The sequence below is a fragment of the Lathamus discolor genome, chromosome 3, assembly GCF_037157495.1.
Source record: "Lathamus discolor isolate bLatDis1 chromosome 3, bLatDis1.hap1, whole genome shotgun sequence".
In the NCBI taxonomy this organism is placed as follows: domain Eukaryota; kingdom Metazoa; phylum Chordata; class Aves; order Psittaciformes; family Psittacidae; genus Lathamus; species Lathamus discolor.
This window is the reverse complement of record NC_088886.1, coordinates 86745598-86773290: the sequence shown is the minus strand read 5'-3', so window position 1 is coordinate 86773290 and position 27693 is coordinate 86745598. Positions and strand designations below refer to the sequence as shown.

Genomic DNA, 27693 nt, shown 5'->3' with positions numbered 1-27693 from the left:
AATGTTAATTTAAAAGCCAAGATTCATTTGAAAACATTTACCTGTAAATCAAAAGGTCCCCAAAGATTAATTTCTGCATTTACACTATTTGCAAATTATATTTAACTTAGAGGCATCCTTTTTTTCCCTGAAATAATTGCTTACAAGATGAGAGCTAAAACACAATCTCAAGTGTAGTAAAGGTAATTGCTGCACTTACTGCTTGTGTCATGTTGATGTATTACTATGTATCAAAGGTCACAGTTCTGTACTCATACATTATCAAATTTGAAAGAGCAATATTCGATTCTGACCAACCTTTAAACTGCCCAGAATGTGTGCGAAAATAGATGTGGGACTAACCTGGGTTTTAAAAAAAATGAACCCATGTTTTGGAAGCTGAGAGGTCAATCAAGCCAGACTGACGGGGTTAGGTGTCACTTCTGTGCGTCTAATACCCTCTTAGATTATCAATGAGGTGCAGTACACCGATCACAAGCTAAAGCAGCTGTACTAATGAAAATGAAACAGTCTGAAAAAATTAGGTGATACAGGCCTGTGACACAGGGCAATACCTTGTGGACAATAATGCAGGAATAAGGACATAAATCACCATTTAGATACAATAAAACCTGTAATACCCACCCTGAAGTGTCTATGGAATTGCAGGCCAAAGTCAGCATCTCCACAACTCCACGGTCCCGTCTGAAGTTGCCACACTTTTTTTTTTCCTACTGAGTCAATGCAGGCTTTCCATGCCTTTATTTCACTGCACACACAAAATTCTGCAGTCATATGCCAGCCTGACCTTTGAGGGTGGGTAGCTGGTTGTTCATGCCAGGAGTTCTCACAATTGGTTGTAGCACAGATAAATGAGTCTTATCAGAACCTACTCAACCTTGAGCAATTTTCTGCTCCTACATATGCTAGTCCAGCTGGGGAGGGCAGAGGCTGCACTGAAGAAGCTGGGGCACCCTTATCCTTGCTTTGGTAACATATGAGGTCCTTTACAAAAAAAGAATATATCAGGTCCAAGTTGATGGAGTACAGCCAGCACCTAATGAACTACTAAACAGAATTACTGCCTTAAAACCATAAATCATTACCACGTGAATAGCAACATGACTTGTACCCTGGCCATCATCATAATCCAGATCAGACAAATACTCAATAGCTTTTTCAGAGTCAGGTTTTTCCTTCAAGAAGTTACATACACAGCAAAGGAACCATAGATTCAAACAGCAAATTATATGTTTTAATTTCACACTCTTAAATTAGCTTCATTTAGTAAAATACTAGATTTCAAAAGGGGAGCACGAGTTTGAATATTTTCTCAATTATAAGCAGGAAAGCTAAGACAGACATTTAATGAAGTCTATTAGACCCTGAGAATTCACACTAATTAACGTCTTTGCCATTGATCTTAGAGTTCCAGCTGCAGGTGAGGCAACTACTGGTCAAGGCCACAGCTAGGATTAAAATGATACTTCTGATTGGAGATACTATTTATAGTACATAAATACACATACCCTTTACTAATGCAACAAAGCAAGGCTATTACAATAAGAACTGAATAAATATACAGGATCTGCTGTTTAAATAAAAGGTCATTATACAAAAAAAATACAAATTCAAATATTCCTTAATAAATACCAACTTTCACACTTATTCTAAAGCATCATAGTTCTCTTAAAATGTATTTTCTTGCTGGTTTTACAAAATGTTTTTCAAATTAAGTTTCACCAACTGAGTAGAACTCCTTGAAGCGATGCAAGGAATTAGAGGACAGATCATTTCAGGAGAGCTGGAAGGTCTTTGTTGCTTGGGTTTTCTACAAATCCAGCATCTCTATTTTCATTGAGGCAGCAAAATGGAGAGAAACAGAGAAAGAATTAATGTAAGTTACAAATTTAGAGATTACTTTGAATTTACAAATCGAACACCCAAAATTGCCAAATCTCCAGTACCTGCACCCTTGTTTTCTCCTGTATCTGATTACTTCAGGATTTTGCTGCATGTATTTCTTTCTAGCAGTTGCAATTTCCTTTTACAAATTATTTTTGTCACAGAGTAAAGGAGAATACATGATTTCACAGTGGCAAAGGCTTATGAAGCCCTCCTGAAAAACGTTACTGAGAACCCTAGCAGTACAATGCTAGGATTTGCATAGAGGCAGTCCTGAAGTAGGTTTATTCCCACAGTGACTACAATGAAAAATTACTAATATTACAAGAATCAGGCAGGACCCTCCCTTCCATGCAAAAATTAAGTCATGATCAAACTGATCTTGTGCAGCCTTGAAAGGATTATGATTCAGTGCTTTAGATTTTGCACTGTTGCCAAGTTAGATCATCTATCAAGAATCTTAGAAGTTTGCTTTAATCTCAAAACCCCATGGTTTGGGAGCAAATTATTGTGTAATCAATACATTTCATTTTAAAACTCTTCTCTCTATCCCGCCTATCATACACTGCTCTAGGTCTTATTCTTGCAGCAAAAAGATTGAATGGGACCTGACAAGACTCCAGAGAGGTTCACAAATCAAAGGCAATGGTGAAGTCAAATTCCTTAAGACACCATCTTAAGGGACAACTCAATTTTTTCTTTTTTTTTTTTTTATGCCAGAAGGTAGCAGCTCCTATTGTTACATGATGTTATAACTTATTCTGTTTGTTGCATAAACACCAACTGCTAAAAAAATCCCACCTACTCTGGATGCCATCCTTTTCCTCCAAACAGCCAGAATTCAGAGCATGAAGTACAATCAATTTCAGACTCCAACATAAAATCTCAAGTATAACACACTTCTGATGGAAGTTAATAGTTTGTCCTCTGTCAGAAGCTTTGGTGCATTACTACACACCAAGACCTGGAACACAACACCCCTATGCCAATCAGCCCCCTAGGAGCAGCAGCATTGGAAGAGTCAATTGTAATTCCTCACCTTCATCTCCCTTCACAAACTTGAGACCTGTGAACTCTGCCTAAAGCCTGCATGCTGGAAGAGAGGAGCACTGCCACAGATCAGTAATTAACAGTTTCAAAAACACTTCCCTTTCAGTGGATCAAATTTTTGATAACAGCCAAAAATCTTTCATGAACTATCACACAGATCAAGTCATTTAATACATTCTTAAGCAAAACCAGGAAAGTCACACACTACTAGAATGAATCCACTGTTCAGATTAATTGTCTATTGCCCCCTCATTCTCAAACTCCTTTTTAAAACTAATAACACCTACAAGGCTATTTATTCAACTTAATAGGACCTTTCAAGCTTCCAGTTTGAGTTTATTCATGGAAAACTTACGTTCCTCCTACTGTTTATGCACTTGACGTATTTGTAGCCTTTTGTAAAATCAGTTTGTACTAGGGATGTGTTTTCTATGGTCTCCTATACACTACAAATAGATACGTGAAACTTCAGAGGCTTGCTACATCAGAAATCTGTACAGGTTTGCATTCATTCATTCATTCATGAAAGTAATTGAAACACGCAATGCTGAGATCTGAGGCACAAACTTTTAACCATGTGACTGGACAGGAAAAAGAACTTAGAGATATTAAGCAAAAAAAAAACAATCCACAAGACACGAAAGGAAATGAGGAACTAAAGATTCTGCTTGAGAACACTCAGCAAACTGCTCAAATGATTACTTGCCAAAGATGCAAACTGAATCTTCAACATCGTTGTTCTAGTGAAACATTGACAGAAAAGCAACTCCTTGCCCCACAGGCAGTCTTCCTCATTGTAGAGGACCTAACAAAACCTCACTACAGAAGCATCTTATTTAGAACTTTCTTTACGTCCATCCTCTTCTACTGAACATATTCAGACCATGCAAATGAAGACTTCTGAAGTTTCTGATAGCAGACTTGACTACTGAATAAGTTTCCTGTTGCCTACTTGCACATTACCACAGATCCACTAGTATACAGATATTGCTAAATTCAGAACCACACACCAGATAAGTGTTTCTCCTAGCCTTTGCAGGTTAATAAGGTTACAAAAATAGATTACTGCTACAGTTTCACTAATTCTAAAAGTGGAAAAGAATTTCTAAGTTTTTATGTTTAAATAAAAAGGATAAAGACAACTTGGGTACCATCACCTCTACTAATAGCTGGACAGTCTTATTCTACCAAATTATTGTCTTCTGCTTATTCTGGAATTAATTCTAAAAAGCAAAGTTTCTCCAATATGATTCATTTTCAACTGCATCCTTACTTCTGACATAAGAACAGGATATTAACCTGGGATATGTACTGCCATGTTCAGCTACACTTCCTGAAAAATCTGCCCAAGCTCTTCTCTTTACCTCTTGAGACCTTGTTCTGGCAGACAAAATCACTCTTCCTCTCCTACTCATTTCACTCTGCCATCCTTTTCATCTTTCCATTGGCTTCTACTCAGATACCACATGGGGTTCAACCTTGTTCTTGACTTCAAGGCAACCATACACACCCCTAGTTGTATGATTCTGATAACCTCTAGACCAGTCCATTAATTGTCAGCTTCCACATCAGTTTGCCCTTCCCCGGATGTAGGCTGATCAGCTTGGCGACAAACCATCTTCATATCAAGATTCAACTAAATGATCTATTTCTGTCAAAATGTCCAAGGGTAATAAATTATTCTGTCCTTTAAAGTATTAGAATTTGAAGTGACATTCCCTCATTTCCATGTTCTGTAGGCTTCTTGGTAAAACTTAAAGTTTGACCATCTGACTCATTTCCATGTATTTTGAACTGGAACCCTATTGTGGCTTAACCCAGCTGGCAATTAAGTACCACACAGCCACTCACTCACTCCCCTGCATGGGATAAAGGACATTCAAAGAAGATTGAGGCCATGGATTGAGTAATTGAAATTAATTGTAGTAAATAATAAGAAAAAGAGAGATGAACAAGAAACAGCCAAAGTGATGCATAATACAATTGCTCACCACCCACAGACTGATAACCACTCTGTCCCCAGGCAGTGATCAGCCCTTTCTGGCCAACTGCCCCCAGTTTATATACTGAGCATGAGGGTTCTGTGGCATGGAATATTCCTTGGGATAGTTTAGGTCAGCTGTCCTGGCTGTGCTCCCTCCCAGCTTCTTGTGCACCTCCTCACTGGTAAAGCATTAGAGCCTGAGAAGTCCTTGATCAAGCTAAGCCTATTACTTAGCAACATTCATATGTTATCAGCATTGTTCTCACACTAAACACAAAACACAGCATTGTACCAGCTACTAGGAAGAAAATTAACTCTATCACAGCCAAAACCAGGACAAACACTCACTTGTTTTTTGGGGCAGATTTTACACAGCCCAGGTAATACCTCCCTGATATATGAACTACTTTTGAACAAAATCTCCACAACTACTCATGATATTTCAGAAGCAATAAAAACATCACCAACAAGCTTGCCAAGTTACTACTTTACTACCCCACTCAATTTTGCTTTTCACCCAAACCACAAGAAGAAATGGGGCCTGTGTAACATCACTCAGAAGTGAGATTTTCACAAGACCAGGCTTTTAAGTACTTCTGAAAAAATTATGATTCAAGAACCTACTAGGAAGGCAGAAGTCAACAAAACATAGAACCATAGCATGTTGTATATTTTCCCCCTACTTTCTCCCTTCTCACCTCTTCAGTCAGTCTACAATTGGTTTAAATGTAACTGACAATTGCTGTACATTTTGCTCCACATACTCCTACCTCCAAGTTTTTTGGTATAACAAAGACATGGCTAAGTGTGGCTACTGCTGTTCACTGACAGGTATTTTTAGATTTGAATCCAACTCCTGTGGGCAGGCATCTTTTACTCATGCCACACTTGCAGTAGACAGAGGCCAAGAAGCAACTGCTGTAGAAACAGAACACTCTTCTCACCTTCATATCAGGACTGGAAGACACATACTTGGCAGGAGTAACATACGAATGCTTACTGTACACTGAGGCAAGCCCAGAGTCTATTATTACTCTCATCTCTCCATGAGCCTGAAAATTCACACAGAGATTAATTAACCCTCTACCCTCATTTAGTATAGCTACTTGAGAACCCTGAAAATTTATAAAGTTAAAAATAGATGTTTCTCTACCAAAATCCCAGCACATCCTTAACATCTTCTTTGAGCCTTCTGAAGCAATAGGAACAACTGCTTGGACACTTTTTTTTAGTATGAAAGTCTTTCATGAAAACTCTATCATATGCTTTAATCTCACTTACTCTTCCCCTCCTCAAAAATTCTAGGTAGTCCTTGGTCTCATAAAGCTAGGGTTTCAGATTTTAACAAGTATTTGTTTTCACATCAGGTTGACTATCTCTACTTGATCCTTCAGTGACATATTAAACAAAGCACCAATCATTCCCGTAGCAAGTTGCTAATGCCACATTTAAGAATGTGGTGAGAAATAACATCCCACCCCATACCAGACACTGACTCTCCTTTTTCAAAAAGGATTTGGATTCCTCGCAATCTAAGAAGCAAACATTTCCTTAACAAAAGTAGGAGATCTGGAAGTAGACATCTTCCAGGGAAATCAAAAAAATTTAATATATACCTCCAATATCAACAGATTTTCTCAGTCAATTCAATAGATACTATATGCATTACAGCTCAGTGGTTGCTTGCCATGGGAAGAACTAACATTCCTGACTACTCTACAGAAAGCCTCACATTAAGATTTATTTTTTTAAAAGGAAATAATAAATGGGCCTTAGAGTAATCTTAACTTCTAAAGCAACAGTAATACACGCATTCGTATGCCATATGAGGGATCACAACATCAGATTTTACTTGGGTTTAGTGCTTGTAATGTAACTACAACCAAAAATCTACTGTGCTGAATCACCAAAGTATTTTGATTTTTTTTGTCCAAAAAATTCAGCCTTTGAACAGGCAAATTAGTGAGGTAAAAAAATGCACAGATTAACATCGGAAACTCTTACAAAATAATAAGCAAGCTTTGTCAACTTTCAAGCAAAATTATTTCTATTTTAAAGAAGATCTGGATTATAAAATACATTCTCTTAAAATATTAAACAAGGCATTCCCCTATCACCATATGAGAAAAGTACAGGGTACAAAGTAAGACATGTTTGGAAAAGGGACTGTTTTCTTTGTAGTCCCAACTAAGTCACAAGATGTTTTTACTAATTGTTTATACAAATATAGCCAAACACCTTCAAGTAACTCCTTTAATCACATGCCTACATTCTGTCTATTAAGATTACTAATTAATACGAATTGCAATTTAGTTAGTGAACCAGAAAACAAAAATTTTCATTTATCTAAATACAGACCAAACTTGATTCTGACTGATGTAAGGGTTGAGCTTCAAAACTAACCCCAAAGGATCAGAAAATAAAGCATATATTTGGAAAAGAAAATTAATCATTGCTGCTCATGTAATAATTACGTCTCATATAAACACATGGATACTAAGGTCACGTCTACAAACGTGTTTTTCTGGTAGAGGGCTTTCCAACTACTAAGATTCAGCTGTCTCCTGCCTTTACACAGTAAAACACTTCACCTTGGGACTGAGACAATGGATAAAAAGAGTTTTTGAAATTTCCTCCTTCCCTCCATATAGTGAGATACACAGAGAACATCACACATAAAACTTTTATCAGAACTATTACTAAACCAACCAAGTTACACATGGACAGCATTTATTTCTAAAAAAAAAACCCCAAAAAATCTGATTTAGGTACTTCACCTCTGAGCACCAGAAAAATTCTCAACCAGGTTCCCAATTGTTATATTTAACAGGAAACGTATAACAAGTCTCCTTAGCTTGAAAAGTGATAATTAAAAACCAAGTACAGTTTCACTAATCCAGCAGCAACTATTCGTCACTATGATAACTAAGTAGCATCAACAAGCTTCAGGCACAGTTCAGAAAGTCTTATGGCAAATGCACATGCACTTCCCCTATTGAGCAAGGACCTATTTCTATTTGAGCATAGTCACCTTTAGCTACATATAGACATGTTCCTTTTAAGGTGCCATATTCCTTCTGAACTTCCACAAAGTAACTGTAGAATAGCTGCATACAGCACAACAGAAATTCTCTTCAGTTTTAGGAATCACAAAGCAAGTATTGCTGCTAAATGTCTTTATTTTCTTTAATAAAATACACAAAGGCACAAAATTCACTTATATCTTGTCATTATTGTACAGGTATAAATAGTGCTTTGTATTCAAGTACAATCAAGTGCAGAGACTTTCTATATTTTATGTAAACACAAAACAGTTTTGTATGTATGTGCCTCCGGTTCATCTGCAATGCAAATAAAGGAGATGCCATTTATCCGAGTGCCATTTAACTGAATTCTGTGGAAAAGTTAGACAATGAATAACATTAACAACACTGTAATGACACTTTCATACGCTTAAGTCAAATGTTGGGTGACACTTCAGCTTGTAAACATCAGTGTATTTAAAATGTACTCAATTCATTTTAAGAGGGAAGCATTAAAAAAAAAAAAAATCTATCTTAATTTCACTAAACCAAACTTACTAGGTCAGTTGCTCCCAGTAATTGCTCTTTACACATGACAGCTGAAGAGATGACAAATTATAGGTCACCCTTAGCAAAACTTATACTTTTAAGTTTTTTAATATGCAAACTGAACAATGGCTACTACTGTTAGACTTCAGCCAACTACACATTCTCTGTTAACTTATTTAAAGACACATGCTTATTTACAATACCTATTTTTAGACATCGCTTTGACATACTGTGGCAGTTGAGGCAGTTTAAGCTCAAGCGAGACTTTTAAGTTGTACCATTAAAAAAAAGCTCACCTGAATAGCAACAACAGGCATGAACAAAGCTAAAAACTAGCTACAGAAGGCACTTGAGTACTTTACTCTGCTTTCATTAAAGATTCTTCACTTTGTTCAGCTGAAATAGACTCTGAAATAGAGTCTTCAGGTGTTGAAATGTTCTCTGCTTCTTCTTTTTCAGCCTCTTCAGCTAACTTGCCATTAAGCTGCTCAGCACTTGGTACTTTATCATCTGTCTCATTTGTCTCAACGATCTGGGCTGTGTCTTCTTCAGATTCTGTGAAAAGAAAAATGATGAAATTACCATTTCTGGAAATAAAGAGGTACCTAATATTCTTAAAAAGCAAATGAAAAAAACATTTTGCAATCGCACACAGGTCTTGACCAGCCATGCATAAAATTCTCAACTGCTAAAACCTGTTTTATTTTTCTAACAAGAGGGTCACAGGTAAAACCTCTGCAATTTTAGAAAAAAGAAAATACTACAGAAAAGAGTTCAGATACCACCATGAAAATATTATCTATTATTTCTACATGTTCACCTTCAACAGAGTCTTTCTAAGCCTGTTCATTAATGTCAGACAATGACATAAATAAGAGGTGATGGTAAACTCAGCTTCTTTGTGCCTGGTAACAGAAGTTTTACTAACTGTATAGCATTTTCTGTAAGAGTTCAATCTGTACACAGACCCTAAACATTTTATTTGGTGGAAACTATTCAAACACAGATAACCAGAAAAAAAAATAATTATATAGGTCTCACCACTTAAAACCAGCCAAAATTATTGTGTATTCTAAGTCTTCCCACAGCAAGTGTAGGAAGAATACACAGAAGTATCTTTACTCTCAATCTGTGAAGGGAGTTTCTTTGAAAATAGGCATATTTTGAAGATCAGTCAAAAATATTTTTTGTAAGTACTACTGCTATCATAGTAAATTCTAGCTTCCCAACAGCATTTCCTTAATATATGAGAAATAAGACAGTCACATTTTGAGGTAAGCATAAGCACTGAAAAACTGAACACCAGACATTGCACCAAATGACACAAAGGTACTCTGGAATGATACTTCTGATGGTAGTTTATTTACTGATTAGTATTAGTCAATACTATATACAGCTTTAATGTATACTGTGAAGGCAGACAACTTACAAAATTAATGCAAAGTTAGAGCTCAAAAATGTTAAACTTATCAAATGTTTGTAATTTCATAGAACTGTTAGGGTTGGAAAGGACCTTTAGATCACCTAGTTCCACCCCCCCTGCCACAGGCAGGAACACCCTCCTCTAGACCAGGTAAGGTTGCTCAAAGCCCTGTCCAGCCTGGCCTTGAGCACTTTCAGGGATGGGGCATCTACAGCTTCTCTGGACAATCTGTTCCTGTGTCTCACAGTGAAGAGTTTCTTCCTTATATCTAATCTAAACCTACCTTCTTTCAGCTTAAAGCCAATCCCCCTTGTCCTATCACTACAGGCCCTTGTAAAAAGTCCCTCTCCAGATTTCTCAGAAGCCTCAGAGCTAAACACAGGTAGGGTCTCACAAGAGCAGAATAGAAGAGCAGAATCATCTCCCTTGACCTGCCAGTCACACTTCTTTTGATGCAACCCAGGATATGGTTGGCTTTCTGCACTGCAAGTGCACATTGCTGGGTCATATTGAGCTTCTTGCCAACCAACACCTCCCAGTCTTTCTCCTCAGGGCTGCTCTCAACCTATTTTCCACCCAGCCTGTATTTGTGTTTGGGATTGCCCCAACCCCAGTGCAGGACCCTGCACTTGGCTTTGTTGAGCTTCATGAGCAGTTGTTTGTATTTATCAAAACATGTTAGGTATCAGAAAGTAATAGGATTAATTTAAGCTGTTATTCACAGAATTAAGGCAGGTTTGAAAGTTTTAAAACCATTGCTCCAGCTTCCAGGATCACAACTGACCCTTGCACAGCCTTGCCCAGCAGACCTGTACAACTGCCATCTGTCATGAAGAACTCAGGACCCTTCTTCACACAGAGCTCCATCTAGCTCATTCCAGGCTCTATCCCAGACTGCTCAGTGGACCCCAGCTGCTCCATTTCTTCCTCTGACTTGATAATCCACCTTAGTGAGTTTGACGCCAAGTTACCTCCAAATTCAGCTTCCTTCCCTGCTTTCTCAGTCACAGGCTGCTCAACACCTGCCCTGGTTTCTTGTTCCAAAACTTCTCTGGACTTATCTGTCAGATGGTCAATCCCCCTATTTCTGCCCAAGCAAATTAATGTTCCCAGTTTCTTTCCCGAATATCCCACTCTCCCTTCCTCCTCTTCAATTTCCATCTTGACCTAATCCCCGCCTGTGCTCAATCTTTATCACTCAACTGTCAGTTTTCTGTCTCATCTCTGCATTTTTTCTTCAGCCTCAAATTCTATGAATAACTTTGTGTCTTTTCCTGCTACAATCCCTCCACACTTGAGTTACATTCCTTTTTTACTGCTGCTGTTTAGGTTTGAGTCAAAGAAAGTATAGGATGTTAGGAAGAGACAAATCCATGCTTTAAACACATTTGTAGCACAGCTCAACCATTACTTATTTTCAATGGTTCAGTCCTCAACTGACCAATGCTTAGCAATCTGCAGAAGTGACTGAGCCTGATCAAGAGACTATTGATTCAGCCTAATCAGGAGGATGCTGATCATCCACATGTTTGAGGACAGCTCCAGAGATAATCAGCCACTAGCAGAAGCAAGCAGAAGCTTCTGAGGAAAAGAAGAAAATCTGACTGAATACTAATTATCTATATTCAAAGGAACAGGAGGAAGACATTTGATTCCATTTTTATATTCTACTAAAAAGCATAGAAACACTGTTTCTCTAAGGAAAAAAAAAAAAATCAGGTATTATAAGGTTTTTCCCTTCACCAGAAGGGTGAAGAAGCTCTCCAAAATATACAGTTAAAACAAACTTACAAGGAAAATTTTGGTCTAATAATTAGGTCTGATAAGTTATAAGGAAGTAAAGAGTAAGTCCTTTAAATGAGTAGTCAGGGCAATCATAGTAAGTGGTTCTACTAACTATAAATATGACCAACCTTCATTAAACTTAAATAGTGATTCCATTTTAAATACAGCAATTAATGTAAAGCTTGCCTAAAGTCAAATTGATGACATTATTGCATGACTTAAGTTATTGTAACAGTAGCTAACAAGAGAAAGTTCTGACCATAAAAAAACAAAAGAAAACTGGTGTCCTTGACAATTACACTTAATATATAATTAAACTGAAGAATGTAGCTACACATACATGATCTCAACAGCAAACAGCCCTACACAGATCCGAGGTAAATTTAAGAGCTGCATCAATGCAACCTTAAAAAGCCTGCTCCTGGCTACAGCAGTTCCTTCTCCCTCCTCCCCCAATACTCCTGCTTAATGCTTAGTACTTAGAAAGCATATATAATTCACATTTTAAGTAGGCAGCTGCCCCTTTTCTTGTTGCAGAGGATATTTCACCGTGTAAGCAGCAAAATCACAATACCGCATCACTATTAAGTAAAATATGTCTGTTATGCAGGAGCTTACAAAAAATTGTGTAAAATAATTGCACTAAAATATAGCTAATTTACTTGTACTTTCAAGACCTTTGGGACAAGTTTTTTTCACTACTGCAACTCCCCATTAGAGCAGACAGACGCAGTTCCATGTGTCTGAGATATCTTTAAGGAACATGTGCTTCACAGTAGTCTCTGTTCATGGCTTTGATATCACAGAAAGCTGTTGTGAAGCCTTTGAAAAAGCAGCACAATAATGGCATAGCATTTGATTCCCTGTATTCTTTACATCCTACAAAAAAAAAGCAAACTATGTTGTTCAGCAAAACTGAGCTGTGGTAGACTGGAAATATAATGCATTTTTAAACCAAAAGAACTTGTAAACAAGTCATTAAACTCAGGATGAGCTGACCCATGCCTGCTTGAGAAATCACTGAATTCTAGCCACAGTAGCTGAACTAAGTAAAGAGCACAGCAGGCAGAAACTCACATCTTTGAAAAGCAACAATGGTTTACAAAAAAATACAGCAGGCTCATGCTGTCCTATAAAAGCAGAGCATATTTCTTAAGAAGGCAAGCCAAACCTCTCAAACAGAAAATGCCTCCAGTCCAGTTTAACAAAAAATAAAAAATACACCACAAAACCACTACATTTCTGACCAGAACAAATACTCAAGCTTATTCCTTAGTCTTCTGTCCTCAACCAGTTTTATCCCTAGTTGAAATTTCTGCTCCACCTATAACACTTGCCCAAACCCAAGCCCTACTTTAGGTAGAACTCAAATAAGCACACACTTGAAGTGGCATTACGCTGCAGCATTACTGTGAATCCATCTGCTGAGCAACAAACCAAGTGTCTACATTTGCCTTTTAAATGGAAGTCCTTACAAACATACTAGCAGTTGCTGTATTCCAAGAAGCCTTAAAAGTGACAGAGCATTAAATCATCATAAAATATTTCACTCAGATGGTCAAGGAATTCCACAAGAATCTGGAGACAACACAGGAAGCTGTCCATGAAGTGCTGACCACCGTGCTGAAATCTGAAGTTCAGAGGCAGCTAACGATGACCTCTGAACATCAGCACCAGATAGATATTCACCACAAAATACTGAAGCAATCAAATTTTTTCAGCCTTTGAAACACTGCTAAACGTTAAACCTGAACGAAGAATGCAGCGTACCAGTACCAATACAGGCAAGACAAAATTAATCAAGAGGATAAGTGTGGTACCTGTTGGCTTTTTCAGTATGATCCAAACATTAATACTTTTAAGAGAAGTGCATAAGAAAACTGACTAGTACTTGGTGGGGGGAAAAAAAAAACAAAAACCAAAAAAAACCAAGATTGAGCCATTTAAGAAAAAGGTAAGAAGAGAACTGAAGTGTATTGCCTCATTCTGGTATTAAAATTTCCCAAGTTACTCTGCTGAATAAGGAAGCACAACAATTGTCCCAATAATCTGTATCAGACTGACATCTGACAACTCCATATTTCTAGAGGACTCAAAGAAATCCAAGGTTCAGTGCCAACAGCACTCTCCATAACCATTCTTCAGATCTCTTATCCACAGGAGTTGCATATAACATGCTTGTCACTGCACAAGCACACAACTGAAAAAGAGATTCAGCTTGATGCTCTACTCATTAGTAGAAGTAGCTGACTGGTAAAAAAAAATGTTTATAGCACTTCTGTATCACATTAGCTTGCAGTTTCTTTGAGCTATATAACTATGGTTTAAATGAGTTACAGATAAAAGCTGGATCTCCTGGTGTTGTCAACATTGCGGTGAAGTTGCTTTCCTGTTTTTAATGGTTATCTGCATCTGTAAGTGAAGATATTGTCTATTCTTGCTATGACAGCAGTTGTATTACTCTAATGAACAAAAGCCTTCCCCAGAGCTATACCTCAATGATAGCTTCATACCTTAAACTTACAATCAAGAAATACGTTCATTTATTAATCAAGCCTGACTCTATGTACGCTGTGTTTCAAATTAGGGTTCTGATGGAAAAAGTGAATTACTGAAGATGTTATTTTCTCATTCGTGAGGGATTACCTTGTGGCAAGTCACAAGCAGATAATGTGCAGTGACAAACTGATAGGGTATACATCTTGTATATCAAGAAGACATTTCTCAGATATTACTTGCATAAAATGTTAAAATATTTCTATTTGCTTAGTAATTATCAAGACAGATTTTTTTATATCACCTTGGAAATAAATAAAAGATCAGATACTTAAGCCAGACAAAACTAAAAGTCAGTAAACCAGTTACTTTTTATGCCTCTTCCAAAAAAAATTTGGGATACGCTTCCTAGCAGGAATAAAGAACTGGGAAACCGACCCCACAATGGTTTGTCATTGTTTTTAAATACGGCAGCACATTAATACAAGACCACACCAACAAAAAAACAAGAAATTTTCAGCATTAGAGGTAAATGAGCAAAATCACATTTATTGCAATAAAACCACCCTATTTTTTCCCTGAAATACCTGGCAAATCCTGCTTTCAAAAAAGTAAAAGTTATTTTGCAGAATTGTCACTCCTACATCTCAAATGCCTAACAAAAAAAAAAATCTCACACTAATTCTTAAGGCTTTACATTTTTGCAACATCTATATAAACTGACTCAGCAGCTCAAACCCATTAAAGGCATATTTTAATAAATATTTCCTTCAATGATAACACCAGTTTAATTAGGACCATCCTCTCACAAAATCTCTAAGAACTTTTAGTTACAGATAAAACACAGAAGCCCTAAAGGAAACCACCTCCAAGAGCTGCATGTCCATCTTTAAGGGCTTCCGCACTTGATTCACACAGGGAAAAATAAAGAGTTTTTAAGACCCCAGTAACAAATTATGTCTTTTCTATAAGAACCTTCTAACTTTAGAAGTAGTCAAGAAGCTACTGGCCTACCCTCCACTCACTGACAAGATAATTAGATTACTTAAGGGAAAAGATGTAATTTGCATCATCTTAGCTTCATGCATCTGATTTCAGTCTTATTTCATGCTAGTAATAGTACTTTTAATGAAGAAAGAGTGCACTATGGTGCAGGAAAAGAAACCACTCAAGTTTTCCCTGTAATGCACCCACATTAGACCACATCCTGAGATGGCTACAGTTAGATACAACTTCCCTACCAGTCTCATGCAGCCTTCTCATGCCACAAACTGAAGGGCAATGCCATTTTGTACTCCCTGTTAAAGATAACCAGGCAGAAACAGTCTGTTACACTCCTGATAGTTTCCCACAGTTGGTGTGCTCCTAGCCTGAATCTCAGGGCTGTACACTATTTGATAACTTCCCCCCACGATTCCTGTTTAAACTAATGTAAAATACCATCAAATACTCAACAGCATGTCTAACTGGAGCTTCTCTGGTTGGAAATTATAATTCTTAGACTCTTTCAAAACCCACTGCATCTTCCTGTTGGCTGTACACCAGATGCCTACTGTATCTGCAGACTATAAAACGTTTCAAAAGGAACTATGTTAAATTAAAATTGACAATTTGTCTTTGAACTCCCCGAAATTAAACAAGGCATTTTTACTAGATTTTCCTGCCCTGAGGAAAACAGCAAAAGGAACAAAGGCAGAAATTCCAACACACCTCAATCAAATGACCTGCTGAACACAGTGAAAGTTAACCACTTTGGTACATATTCCCTTCTTAACTATTTCTGTTATCTACAGTGCTACTTTCTATCTGTTCATCAGTAACATTAGACAGAAAAAAATTGTTATGCCATGATTTGCTTGAGATTTATTGCCTAATATGAAGAAATTTTAGGGTACAGGAGAGAAGACAATAGTATCAACAAGCTAAGCTAGAAGGAGGACCAAGAATTAAAAAAATACAAACTGCACCCACTACAAAGTTAGACCAAAGGAAGGGACCAACAATTGTTTCACCAACTGCCTGACCCAAAGTTAAAACATGCTATTAAGGTCATTGTCCAAATGTCTCAAACATTCACAGGCATAGGGCATCGACCAGCTCACTAGGAGGCCTGTTGAAGTGCTTGGGTTCTTCAGTTACTTTTACAAAACGCTCATCTAAAGCAAGAGCTAGATGACAGGGAGGATTTCATTAGACCTAAAGAGAAAAACTTCATGAGATTTGCATATACCTTCTGTGTGTTGAGTCTCCGGGGGCTTTCTCTCTTTAGGTTCTAGAGGCTCAGTTTCCAATCGTGATTCTGTAGACTGCTTTCTTTCAAAACTGAAATCTGGAAGTCGCGGAGCCTGAGGTCTAGTTTTCCTTGCAGGATTCAGGAAAAAGCAGTAGGCACACCTAAATGCTACACAAAAGCACAACCAAAAAGTAGCATCACTAATTAATTTCACCTTTCACCTTCACTCCTATACTATATTCTAACTGAAATACTTAAGAGAATTAAATGAATGACCATCAGTACCTGATAGAACTTCCATCAAATTTACACAGGCATGTACATACAGCATCATTTTTAACTTCAGCATACATTTGCTTCTTAAAAATCTGTTTGCTTTCAACTCTGCTGCACTTATGAGTACTGCCCACCACTGTGAAAGATTTGGCCCCAACGAACAAGATTCAGTACCACCAGGTGTTCCCACATCTCTTTCCTACAAAAGAATTAAGTTGGAAGATGACTTCCCCTGCACCCTCAGATTCCACTTTCCTCACCCCTTGAATAAGTAGATGCTATGGATCCTGCAAGGTATGTCTCTGCTTTTTGAGGAGCAGTCTGCTCAAATGGTGCTTAATTAAGAAAAGGCAGTTTTATCCTGAAGAAGTACTGGATACCACTTAATAGTTAAATGTGTATTTCCTCCTTTCCCCCACAAGACAAGGAGGGGAAACGGCAATTTCTTGCACAGTTGAATTGTGAACTCACTTGGAGGTAAGAGGACATACAGACTACATTTCTTTGGTTCCATAGGAAACATTTTATCTTATTCTTACAATGCTGTATATTTACTCATAAAATTCAGCAAAACTAAATTATTTTTTTTTATTAATAAACATTTATCTAAGTTTCCCTCATTTCTTAAGCACCAAGCTTACACTTGTGATGGAAAGGAAGCAGAATAAAACATCTGTGTTCAATAAAGAGCTGTGTCTGTCTTAAGTTATTGTCAGCCATAAATTCACATATAGCCCCCTAGGGCTTGCTCCTATTCCTTTTCCGATACCTCCCCAACATCTTCTTGCCAAAGCAAAATTTTGTTTAAGTTCTGGTAAAAGAGGCATACTTTAATGTCAGATAGTTTCTCAATATAAAACCCTTCTGAGAACCATTCATAGCCAGTAGCAATTCTCAGGGATGCATGGGAAGAGGCTCATTTCTACTGAATACTTTTTCACACATAAAATCCTTGGCCTGAAGGCTGCGATAAAGTACTTCTCTAAGTCTTGAAGTGAATCTTAAGGTACAGAGTAATAAGTTAGCATAAAACTGTTCCCATATGAAGTGGCATTTCAGTGTCAGTTAAGTACTTAACTGCAACCAGAATGAAGTATGATGCATGTTAGTTATGAAACATAAGCCAACTTATAGTCTGCCACAGATCAGCTCTTACCTATGTATTCAAACTCCTCCTTCAATGCCATACCATTGTGAGAAAAACACTGCTGACATATAAGGGCGTACCTAGAAAACATGAGTAATATATAATTGCATACCTTTAAGTAATAACACACTGAAGTGAGATGCATTCCACATTCGATACCAATAACTTTGATATTTACTCTTAAAAGGTAACTTCCACAGTGAATGTTTATCCTTTAGAGCAAACAATCTGTATATTAAATAATATTTTTTTAAGTTGGTTTATAAACAGTGAAATATTCTTAGCTACAACCTAAATCTCATGGCTCAACATATTAAATGTAATTGTCAGAAAATAATATCCAAATTAAGTTTATATTTCATTAGAATACAGTCAATGTGAAAAGTGACCACTGTTAACACGGAAGCTGCAGTATGTTTGGACAGTTCTGAAGGCAATCTGAAATAATTTATAGTGGCAATAAATCTGAAGTTCTAAGATAATCAAATTTATTTATTTCTTAGTTCAAAACAGAATTCATTCACCCACATGAGCACATTTTTCTTTCTGTATCACACAATTAATACGAACCAAAGCAGAGGTTAACTTTGTCAAAATGTTACCATTTTTCCTACAAAGAGATCTCAGGTGAAGAACTGAGAAAGGGCCATTTCATTACATAAGTTTTGGACAAATTCATTTGCAATTCTTTAACCTTGACACATGGCTTAACATTAAGGAGTTTCCTATTTCTTGTGTATTGAGGTATTTCCTTCAGCAACATTTTACCTGTTCTGAGGACCATCGCCAACCAAATATTCAATAACTCTATCCACAACTCCTCTTTCTCGAGGAAGAATAGGTCTTGCTAAAGGAGGGCCTGGAGGATGAAGACCTAGGAAGACACGAACTGTGTCAAAATTTTCAACTATACTATTACATGAAGTATGGAATTTCACTGTGCATGCTAGTGTAATAAAACAATTGCACCTACTTAATACACATGGCCATATTTCTTATTCCACTAGGATATATAAGATTTTTAAACCCACAATAAAGTTTCTCTTCTCCTTTAGCTTATCTACTTTTACACCTTGAATATGTAATTACATTTATAATTCCTAAAGAACTTAAGGCATCAACAGTATTTAATAATTACTCATAAATAGAAACTTCTTAAGCAAAGAAAAACTCCTTATTTGAGTTTTCTTCATACACTCTCAACTCTGCATATTTAACGCTTTAAATTCACAGCTACAAATCTGTTAAGACGAACTGCAACAGTAGAACTCGAGATGTTAACAAAGAAGCACCCACTGGTTTCTGCGTAGTTACTATACCACATAAGCATGTCCTCAGTGTGCATTCAGTCTACACATTAAACCTGTCCAGCTGTTTGCTATTTTGGTAATGCTGTGTTTAAGGGAAAGTTTGAGAACTTTCAGATTTATGCTTAATCAAAGAAGCCAGAAGACCACTATTCAGATATCATTTTTCATATCCCATGTGTTTAACAAACTACTATCAAAATAAAACTCCACCAAGAGGTAACAGCAGTAGTTGGTACTACCTTTTCCACCTGTTTACATATGGCAGCTAAAATAGGCCAGTGGCCCAAACCTGCCTTTCCAAGAAGTTTTAAAACATCTGGCTTATTGTACAAGACCACTGTGCAAGACACCAATTTCCATTTATGTAGCTTTGAGTTCTTATGCCTACCTTTCTTTCCAGCCTTAAAACAGAAGATTCTATAGATAATGAGTAAAACATGATTTGGTAAGAAACTAAGCCTGAGTCGTTCGGATGTGACCATTAAAATAACTGAAGCTTCTTCTCAAGGCCACACTCTTGGAACAAGACACATTTTACACAAGCACAGAAGGTATTAAGCTACAGTACTTTGAACAAACAGACTCCATAGTCATTCTTGAACGCAAAATATTTAAGTGAGCACTGGGAGGTGGGAGAGACAACAGAAGACTTAAAATGTCCTACATAAATATCCATAAGACCTTTATGAATTACATTCAAAGGCCACAAAAAAAAAAGTAATTAAAAAAAAGTGTTTTAGTAGGACAACAAAACAGTCCTTTCAGAACTCTGAAACTGGGACAAAATGGTCAGAGCTTCACCTGAACACAAAACTATGAAACCTGACCGGTAAGACTCAGTTCAACCCAACGACAAGCTTACTTGTAACAATGCAGAAGTCCTTTTCAAGCAGAAGATAGTTAAGAAGGTTAGACATTGGGGGGGGGGGGGGGGAATATCAACTAATATTAGCAGGTTTTGTAGAGATGAGCATATGGTTATCTCAAGGCATGCAAGAACTAAGCATGTTTCATAGAAAGAGAAGTCTCAAGGCAGAAAAAGTAACCACTGTTTTCTCAGGGAAGAGTTCTAGCTATTCTCACTATAACCAGTAAAAAAGATATACAAAAGGAATGGCTTAAAAGAAAGGCTCCTAGTAACAACAGACTTGACCTTCAATTTTCTTTCAATTTGCTGTACGCTTCCAGCATTTTTCTTAGGAAGATATGTTTCACAGAATGCCCAGTGATGCCCAATAAACAAAGAGGAAGGTAAAGGGTAAAACAAACTAAATCCACTGTCTGAAGATGCAAAAAGGATTTTTTAAAAATCCAAATATTGTACTCCCAGGAGGGTACAGGTCGTTAGCAAGTTGAACTAATTTAGAAGGACATTTAATTGAAAGATGCTATGGAAAAAACACTGGACTTCAAGTTTCTTAGAAGACAGATCTAGCTTTCTTGTAGCACCTTAGCTGGGTACTGCACCAGGAAGAACATACACCATCATAGCTTCCAACACAACTGATACTCTTTCATAAACATATAGATACATAAATGCACGGAAGTAACACATACCTCGAGTAGAGTTTACACAGGCGAAGAAATCACAGCAATGCTTACTACTTGATAAGCTGATCCAAGATGGGCTTTAAGTCTAAATACCACATTAAATGTAGCTGCCAATAACTACCATCTCAAGCCTTCTGCCTTTCAATCTTCATAGAATGTGCTACATTGTGGTAAACCTCAAGCTGAATGCTATGCACAGCTAACCTCCATCCTCTACCGCAAACATCAGAAACTGTAGGAATGAAACATTTTCAGCAGTGCCCTCTCAAAGTGCAACACATACAATGAGCCTAATCTTGCCATCAAGGTTGTAATATTTCTACCAGTACAGCCTTTCAAAGCAGCTCTCATCAATACTGGATAATTGACCTAAATGGACTGCCCTAATCTTTACAAGCAGAATCATAAATCATAGAATCACAGAATCATAAGAGTGAGTCATAGAATCATTGAATAACAGAATGCTTAGGGTTGGAAAGGACCTCAACATCACCTAGTTCCAACCCTTCTGCCATGGGCAGGGACACCTCACACTAAACCATGTCACACAAGGCCCTGTCCAACCTGGCCTTGAACACAGCCAGGGATGGAGCACTCACAACCTCCCTGGGCAACCCATTCCAGTGCCTCAACACCCTTACAGTAAAAACTTTCTCCTTATATCCAAACTAAACTTCCCTTGTTTTTTAACTTGTTACCCTTTGTCCTATTACTACAGTCCCTAAGGAACAGTTCCTCCCCAGCATCCCTATAGCCGCCCTTCAGATACTGGAAGGCCGCTATGAGGTCTCCACGCAGCCTTCTCTTCTCCAGGCTGAACAGCCCCAACTCTCTCAGCCTGTCTTCATACAGGAGGTGCTCCAGTCCCCTGATCATCCTCGTGGCCCTCCTCTAGACTTGTTCCAGCAGTTCCATGTCCTTTTTATATTGAGTACACGAGAACTGCACACAATAGTCCAGGTGAGGTCTCAAGAGAGCAGTGTAGAGGGGCAGGATCACCTCCTTCAACCTGCCAGTCATGCTCCTTTTGAGGCAGCCCAGGATACGATTGGCTTTCTGAGGTGCGAGCGCACACTGCAGCCGGCTCATGTTCAGTTTCTCATTGACCAACATCCCCAAGTCCTTCTTCTCCGCAGGGCTGCTCTGAATCTCTTCTCTGCCCAACCTGTAGCTGCGCCTGGGATTGCTCTGACCCAGCTGGAGGACCTTTCTAATCAATAAAATTTTATTAGAAAATAATGCAATTTACAACTCTTCAATAAGCACAAATAAGCTTGATGCTCAAGACAAATATTTTTAAAACAACCCTCATGTTCACAAACAAGAGAATTGAATTCAGGAGATGTCAGAGAATGCGTTCCCAAATTATTCCTGTATTCTGTCAACAATCAGAAACTCAGATTACAAAAACCTTCACAGCACCAAGGCAGAACAAACTCAGTGCAACATAAACTTGACCTAATGGTTCATTTTATAGATTCTGAAAAAGCTGTCCTGAGAAGAATTCAGGCAAAATGCAATTCCTAAAAGCTTCACAAAAACCTGAAAGACATAATACTTCCATTAAAAAGTAAGTGAATGGGCAACATCCAACACAGATGTGAAGTAAAGATTGATACATCAGCACACTGATAAAAATCTGCAACAAAATTACACCTAGACTAATTTTGTGAATACCTGGCTAACACTCAAATGTGTAGTAAGCTCTATATTCAAAAGACCAAATTTCTGTATGAGCTAATCATCATAAATATACAAAAAGTTTCTGGAAATTAATAAACAATGTAAAAATTAAAGAAAGTTACCTATAATGAAACATAACACACTCCAAGAACTTCAATTACCTGCCTACTAATAACTCAAACCAACCATCTTAGTTTTCATGCTGTTATGGACACCAGTAATTAATACAAACATCAAAAGCAATCATTGTAGAAAGACTGGTCATTCCTACAAAGCTTGGCAAACTCTCAACTACCTGCTGGTTATTAATTTTCAAACATATGGGAGCTCTGTGGTAATGCACATTAAATTGATTCTCCTCTACAAAATATAGTATAATGAAAATGAATTATTAATCTTCTCTAAAGTAGAGATAATTAAGGCTATTTACATTTGTTGCAATCCATGCATAAACTTAGATACAATGATACTACTCTTACAGATACTGAATTGACATACTTTTCACTACAGCTACATGACTGAGATTTTATATGCCTGAAACTTTGGGGGATATTCAAGACAAAACAAGGCTCCCACATCAACTGACAATTGCAGTTGCTTCCATTGCTATCTACAACAAAATAACACATTTGCCCCATATCGGAGGGGCAGGGGGGATGTCCATATAAAGCATTATCACAGAAGCTACACTAAATATTGTAACTAACAGGCTTGGTAACTGTCCTTTCAAACTAGTCCATTACTTTTTTCTCTTTCTTCCTCTAAAGCATTTCTGCAGTAAAGGCTGAATTTTACCCAGCTTAGTCAATGTGCCCTAATCTTCCCCTAAGAATAAAACTATTATATAGCAAATACTATTCTATTATATAGCCAGCTTCTTAAACAAGAAGGAACATGTGATTTTAAACTCTTCAAGGAATTTTCAGTAGCAGGTTTCAGTAAATGTGATTTGTAACCAAATGTCCAATTTCCTGGTGCAAGGAGCTGATTTTTGGTACTTCAAGATAATTAAGACTTACTAATAACTTGCCTTTACAGTTTACTTCAGGGATAAAAACAAATTTAGCAGTTTTATAATACAGGTAAACCATTACTAACAAAAAATTAGCCTTAATGAACTCTGCAGAGAAGTGAGAGATCACAGCTTTTCAGGACAAGTTTATTCCACTACACTAAGCAATACAAACAGGCATTTTAACGTTCAGCTGCCCAAGATCTTTCATTAAGAAACTGGGTGTCAACATACTATTTATAGTCCTACTTTAAGATTGTACCATGAAAGTTAAGCAAGCAAGGACAGCCAGTTTGTAAGACTTAGGTAACTCCAAGTTAAAAAAAGGGAATACAGGGCAGAAGAAAATACTCTTGATCACTGTAAAGAGCAAAGAACTACTCCACATTACAGCAGTGCTTAGAAGAATCTTGGCAAGTTGCATCCCTTCTATTTTCAAGACAGCATTTGATCTCCTTTCTTGCCTTGTGATACAACTTGCCAGACATCCTGCAACAAATGAAAGTCCTAGCACTAACGCATACACAGCTTTACCATGCATGAGGAGAATGAAAATGCCTCCCACCCAAAACTCTCAAATTTTGCCATGTCTTCTATTTAGTCGATGTTCTGTTTAATAAAATACATCCCATCTGAAGACCAACCCAGAAATCAAGGAAAAAGCATTTTCAGGATACAAAAACAAATTTTACAGAGCATTCATTTCTACCAGATTTCAACCTGTTGCTAAACTTTTGACTCTTCTACCAAAATAACAATGCATTTTAGAAAAATTCAACTACAACAGGCAACTTTTTCAATGTATCTGGCACTTTACACTTTAATCTATGAGTATAGATTGCATGACTATACCTCCTAAAGTAAAAATTTAAATAAATATCAAGACACGTGTTAAAAAAAATGTGCAGGGTTTAGTGAGAAACATGAATATATTCTGAAAGTGTTCTCCTCTGTATCTGATTTATGTAAGTGCAGAGCTCTTCTAAACTAAGAACATAAAAAGGTATGCTATATTGTTGACTACAGAATACTGCAAAGTTTTATTGCCATTTAAACAAAAAAACCATAACAGTTAAATGAGCTCAGGCAATAGGTTCCAGCATCAAAAGGTGCCAGCTGTAGAGAGTTATGGCTAATTGAATATGGAACTCCTGCTTAATCAGATAACTGCTCTCCTATTTCCAAATGAAATGCCATTTCCATACTGTCTGAAAATGGCTTATTTTATTGGTAACCAGAGAAAACAATATAAACTGTAAATAACATTAAGTGCTCTGTTTACCCATTCCAGACACTGAAGTAGCAGGGGATCCAGGGCGTCTTGGTAAAACATTTGACTGCAAGGGTGCCACAACAGTTCTTTCTGGGGGTCCACTCGGAGGTAATGTGTCTCTCTGCAGATTAGAAGGTGCTGGAACCAGTGATTTTGGAGAGCCTTGTTTAGGACTTGCAGGTGGGGGTGTAGAAGCATTTCTCTGAGCTGTGGTCCTCTGACGTATTTCTGACAAGAATATGTGCACACAGAATTTAGTATCTAGCATTATAAGAGATTAGTAAAAGCACATTAATATCATTATTCCAACCAGCAAATGAGTCAAACAAAACCATAAAGTCCTAGAACTAAAGATCACAATCTGCCTGACTGAGCATACCATAGAAATAACCCACACACAGAATACTATATTTAAAAAACAATAACAATTAACCGCTAAATACTTAGGGAAAATTTCTTCTAGAAAAAATTAGCAGATAACTACCTTACAATTCTGTTCTCTAAGGCAGAATGCTAGGGTCAAGCTACAGTGTACAGACAGAACTGACCACTGTTTATGATTCAAACATGCTTCCAAGTATTTAGCTTTCCACAGGACCAAAAACTATCTAGTCATGTCTAAAATAACCACACTAAGTGCCCAGAGTTACTAAAAAAGGTTCATATTGGGTAGATGGAAACAATTCTAAAGCCAGAAGGAACTATAATGCTTCATTCAGATCATATTGCTTTGTTCACTTGCTTCAGCAAACCTATGAACAAGCTATGTGCTTAGATTGTCACAAAGCAAGAACAGGCTCTGATGGAGTATGTCCCTACTTTCACCTCCTCTCATTCCACTATGAGAGTTACTATTAAATAGATATTATGAAAAAAATGTTTCTTCAGTTCTTATATGAAGCCAGAGATCTTATTAATACCAATGAGAATATAATTCCACTAATAAATTAAGGCTTGGATATTATTCACACGAACATGAAGTTACATTATATTTATTCAGAAGTTTGCACCCCAAAACAAACAAGGAGAAATGCTCATGAGCCATGCTTATGAGCAGCAGTGTCACTATCATCTCATCTAAACCTCAGCACCTCCAGGCAGCCTTTGAAATACACTATTGCAACAAAGCAAACCAAAAATGTAACCTTCACTTTAGGGCTGCAGACATTAACATGGTTAACAAGTGACAGCTTAGACTCTTGTCATACTTTACTTGCATTAGCTGAAACAAAGTTGGCATCACTGCAGTACTAACACAAGCTCTGTTGGAAAAAAATCAAAAACTAGTGCCACAAAATTACAACATACATAGGCTATGTTCTTGCTCACTTATCTGTATATATAAGTAGGACTAATATACACCATAAGAATGAATAAAAACGCTATGATATAATCAGAAGACTACAGCTGTGCAGTCTTACTAAAAATCCACCTAATCCAGCTTTCTACAGAGCGGAATAAATTACTAGCCTTCCCTTGCCACACCTTCTTGTGCATGTGACTACATTGCCTTACTCAACTTTATCATCCAAGTTAGATCACCCAATGGGTATAAAGATTCTGTACTTGAACTTGGTTTTAGCAAGTCCCTTTGCTACTTAAACTGTTCAGAATCTGGAAAACACAATAAATTGGTGAAGTAGTTGCAGAAATTCCATTAAGGTTTCCTTGGTGACTTGTTTCTATTTTGAAAACTGCTCATGTTTTCAAAGTTTTATTTTAATCAAGAATTCATTTATGACAAACCTCACCAAGATTCCTTGGACAGCTTTTTGTGAGAGACCTTACTAGTGACCTTTCAAGTCTAACTACGTTACAATAATTGCATCATCCTCTCCACACCATCTGATCAACAGGCACGACTCATCTACAAACAATATAATGATTCTGCCCCACAATTTATCCAAATTTTCAAGTTTGTTATAGTTTCCATTCATGTACCACTTTCAAAAATCAAGTTAAAGGTATGCAATTTCTCAACTCCTCAGCTCCACAGGTCTTTAAGAAATGAAGTGGTAAGTATGAAACCTAACTTCACTTGTTCCAAGATCATTTAAAATACCTGTAAAGACATTTTAATGCACTGCTAACATTTTCTTCATTCTTTTTCATTACAAAGCCTGCTTTATTACAGTTTTACACATAAAGATGTCAAAGATCATAGCTATAATTTGTACCTATGGATGTTACTTCAGCATTTGGAAGGCTGTTTCCCTGTATTATGTGGTTTAAGCACATCAATTTTGGTTGCTTAACAGCTCTGAGTGTTTCAATAGGTCACGGATATATTCATATTTACTCCAAGTCTTTATTACACTATTCCGAAGCAATTTCCATGCCGCCTGCAAGAGTTTTGCGCATTTGGCCTGTTCTTTCTGAAGGGTCATTTTTGGCAAGCCTCCTTTAACAAGGCTTTCGATTTTTTAAGTTACTGCTGCTTTAATGACTCTTTCTCCCTATTTATGCTCCTACAATGATGTTGAACCCAAGTGCTTTACAGTCCATACTGGAGAGATGTGCTTCAGTAGTTTTAGTCTCATCACAGAAGTAAGAATGCAAGACTTACTGTTAGTTTCCACAAAATAGTATCAAGTTATGCACAAAGCTCACACACACACACTTAGAAGTACATTAGTTCATTTAGCTTACACTCTACTCCTTATTTCATAATTAAGAGAACTTGCCAACACTCTGCTGCTCCCCAAATAAAAAAAGTTACCAGAACTTACAGGAAAATGACAAATGCTCCTCATGAAGAGACCAACAGCCCATCCATCCCAGTACTACATCTCTTACACTGGTTGTAGATGTTAGAATCATAGAATGCTTAGGGTTGGAAAGGACCTTAAGATCATCTTGTTCCAACCCCCCTGCCATGGGCAGGGACACCTCACACTAAACCATGTCACACAGGGCTCTCTCCAACCTGGCCTTGAACACCACCAGGGATGGAGCATTCGCAGCTCCCCTGGGCAACCCATTCCAGTGCCTCAACACCCTTACAGTAAAAACTT

General features: G+C 37.3%; 1 protein-coding gene across 2 annotated transcripts in view; it reads right to left on the bottom strand.

Annotated features, from left to right (window-relative positions):
• Positions 1-8079: 8079 nt before the first annotated feature.
• Positions 8080-27693, bottom strand: part of LNPK (lunapark, ER junction formation factor) — a 45818-nt gene continuing 26204 nt past the window's right edge. For both annotated transcript variants that reach the window (XM_065670307.1, XM_065670308.1), the window contains exons 9-13: positions 24689-24907; positions 18619-18724; positions 17860-17930; positions 16425-16595; positions 8080-9045 (exon numbers count right to left, since the gene is read on the bottom strand). In XM_065670307.1, coding sequence (XP_065526379.1) covers positions 8849-9045; positions 16425-16595; positions 17860-17930; positions 18619-18724; positions 24689-24907 — 764 coding nt within the window. In that variant the 3' untranslated portion in view covers positions 8080-8848. The remainder of the gene's footprint in view (positions 9046-16424; positions 16596-17859; positions 17931-18618; positions 18725-24688; positions 24908-27693) is intronic.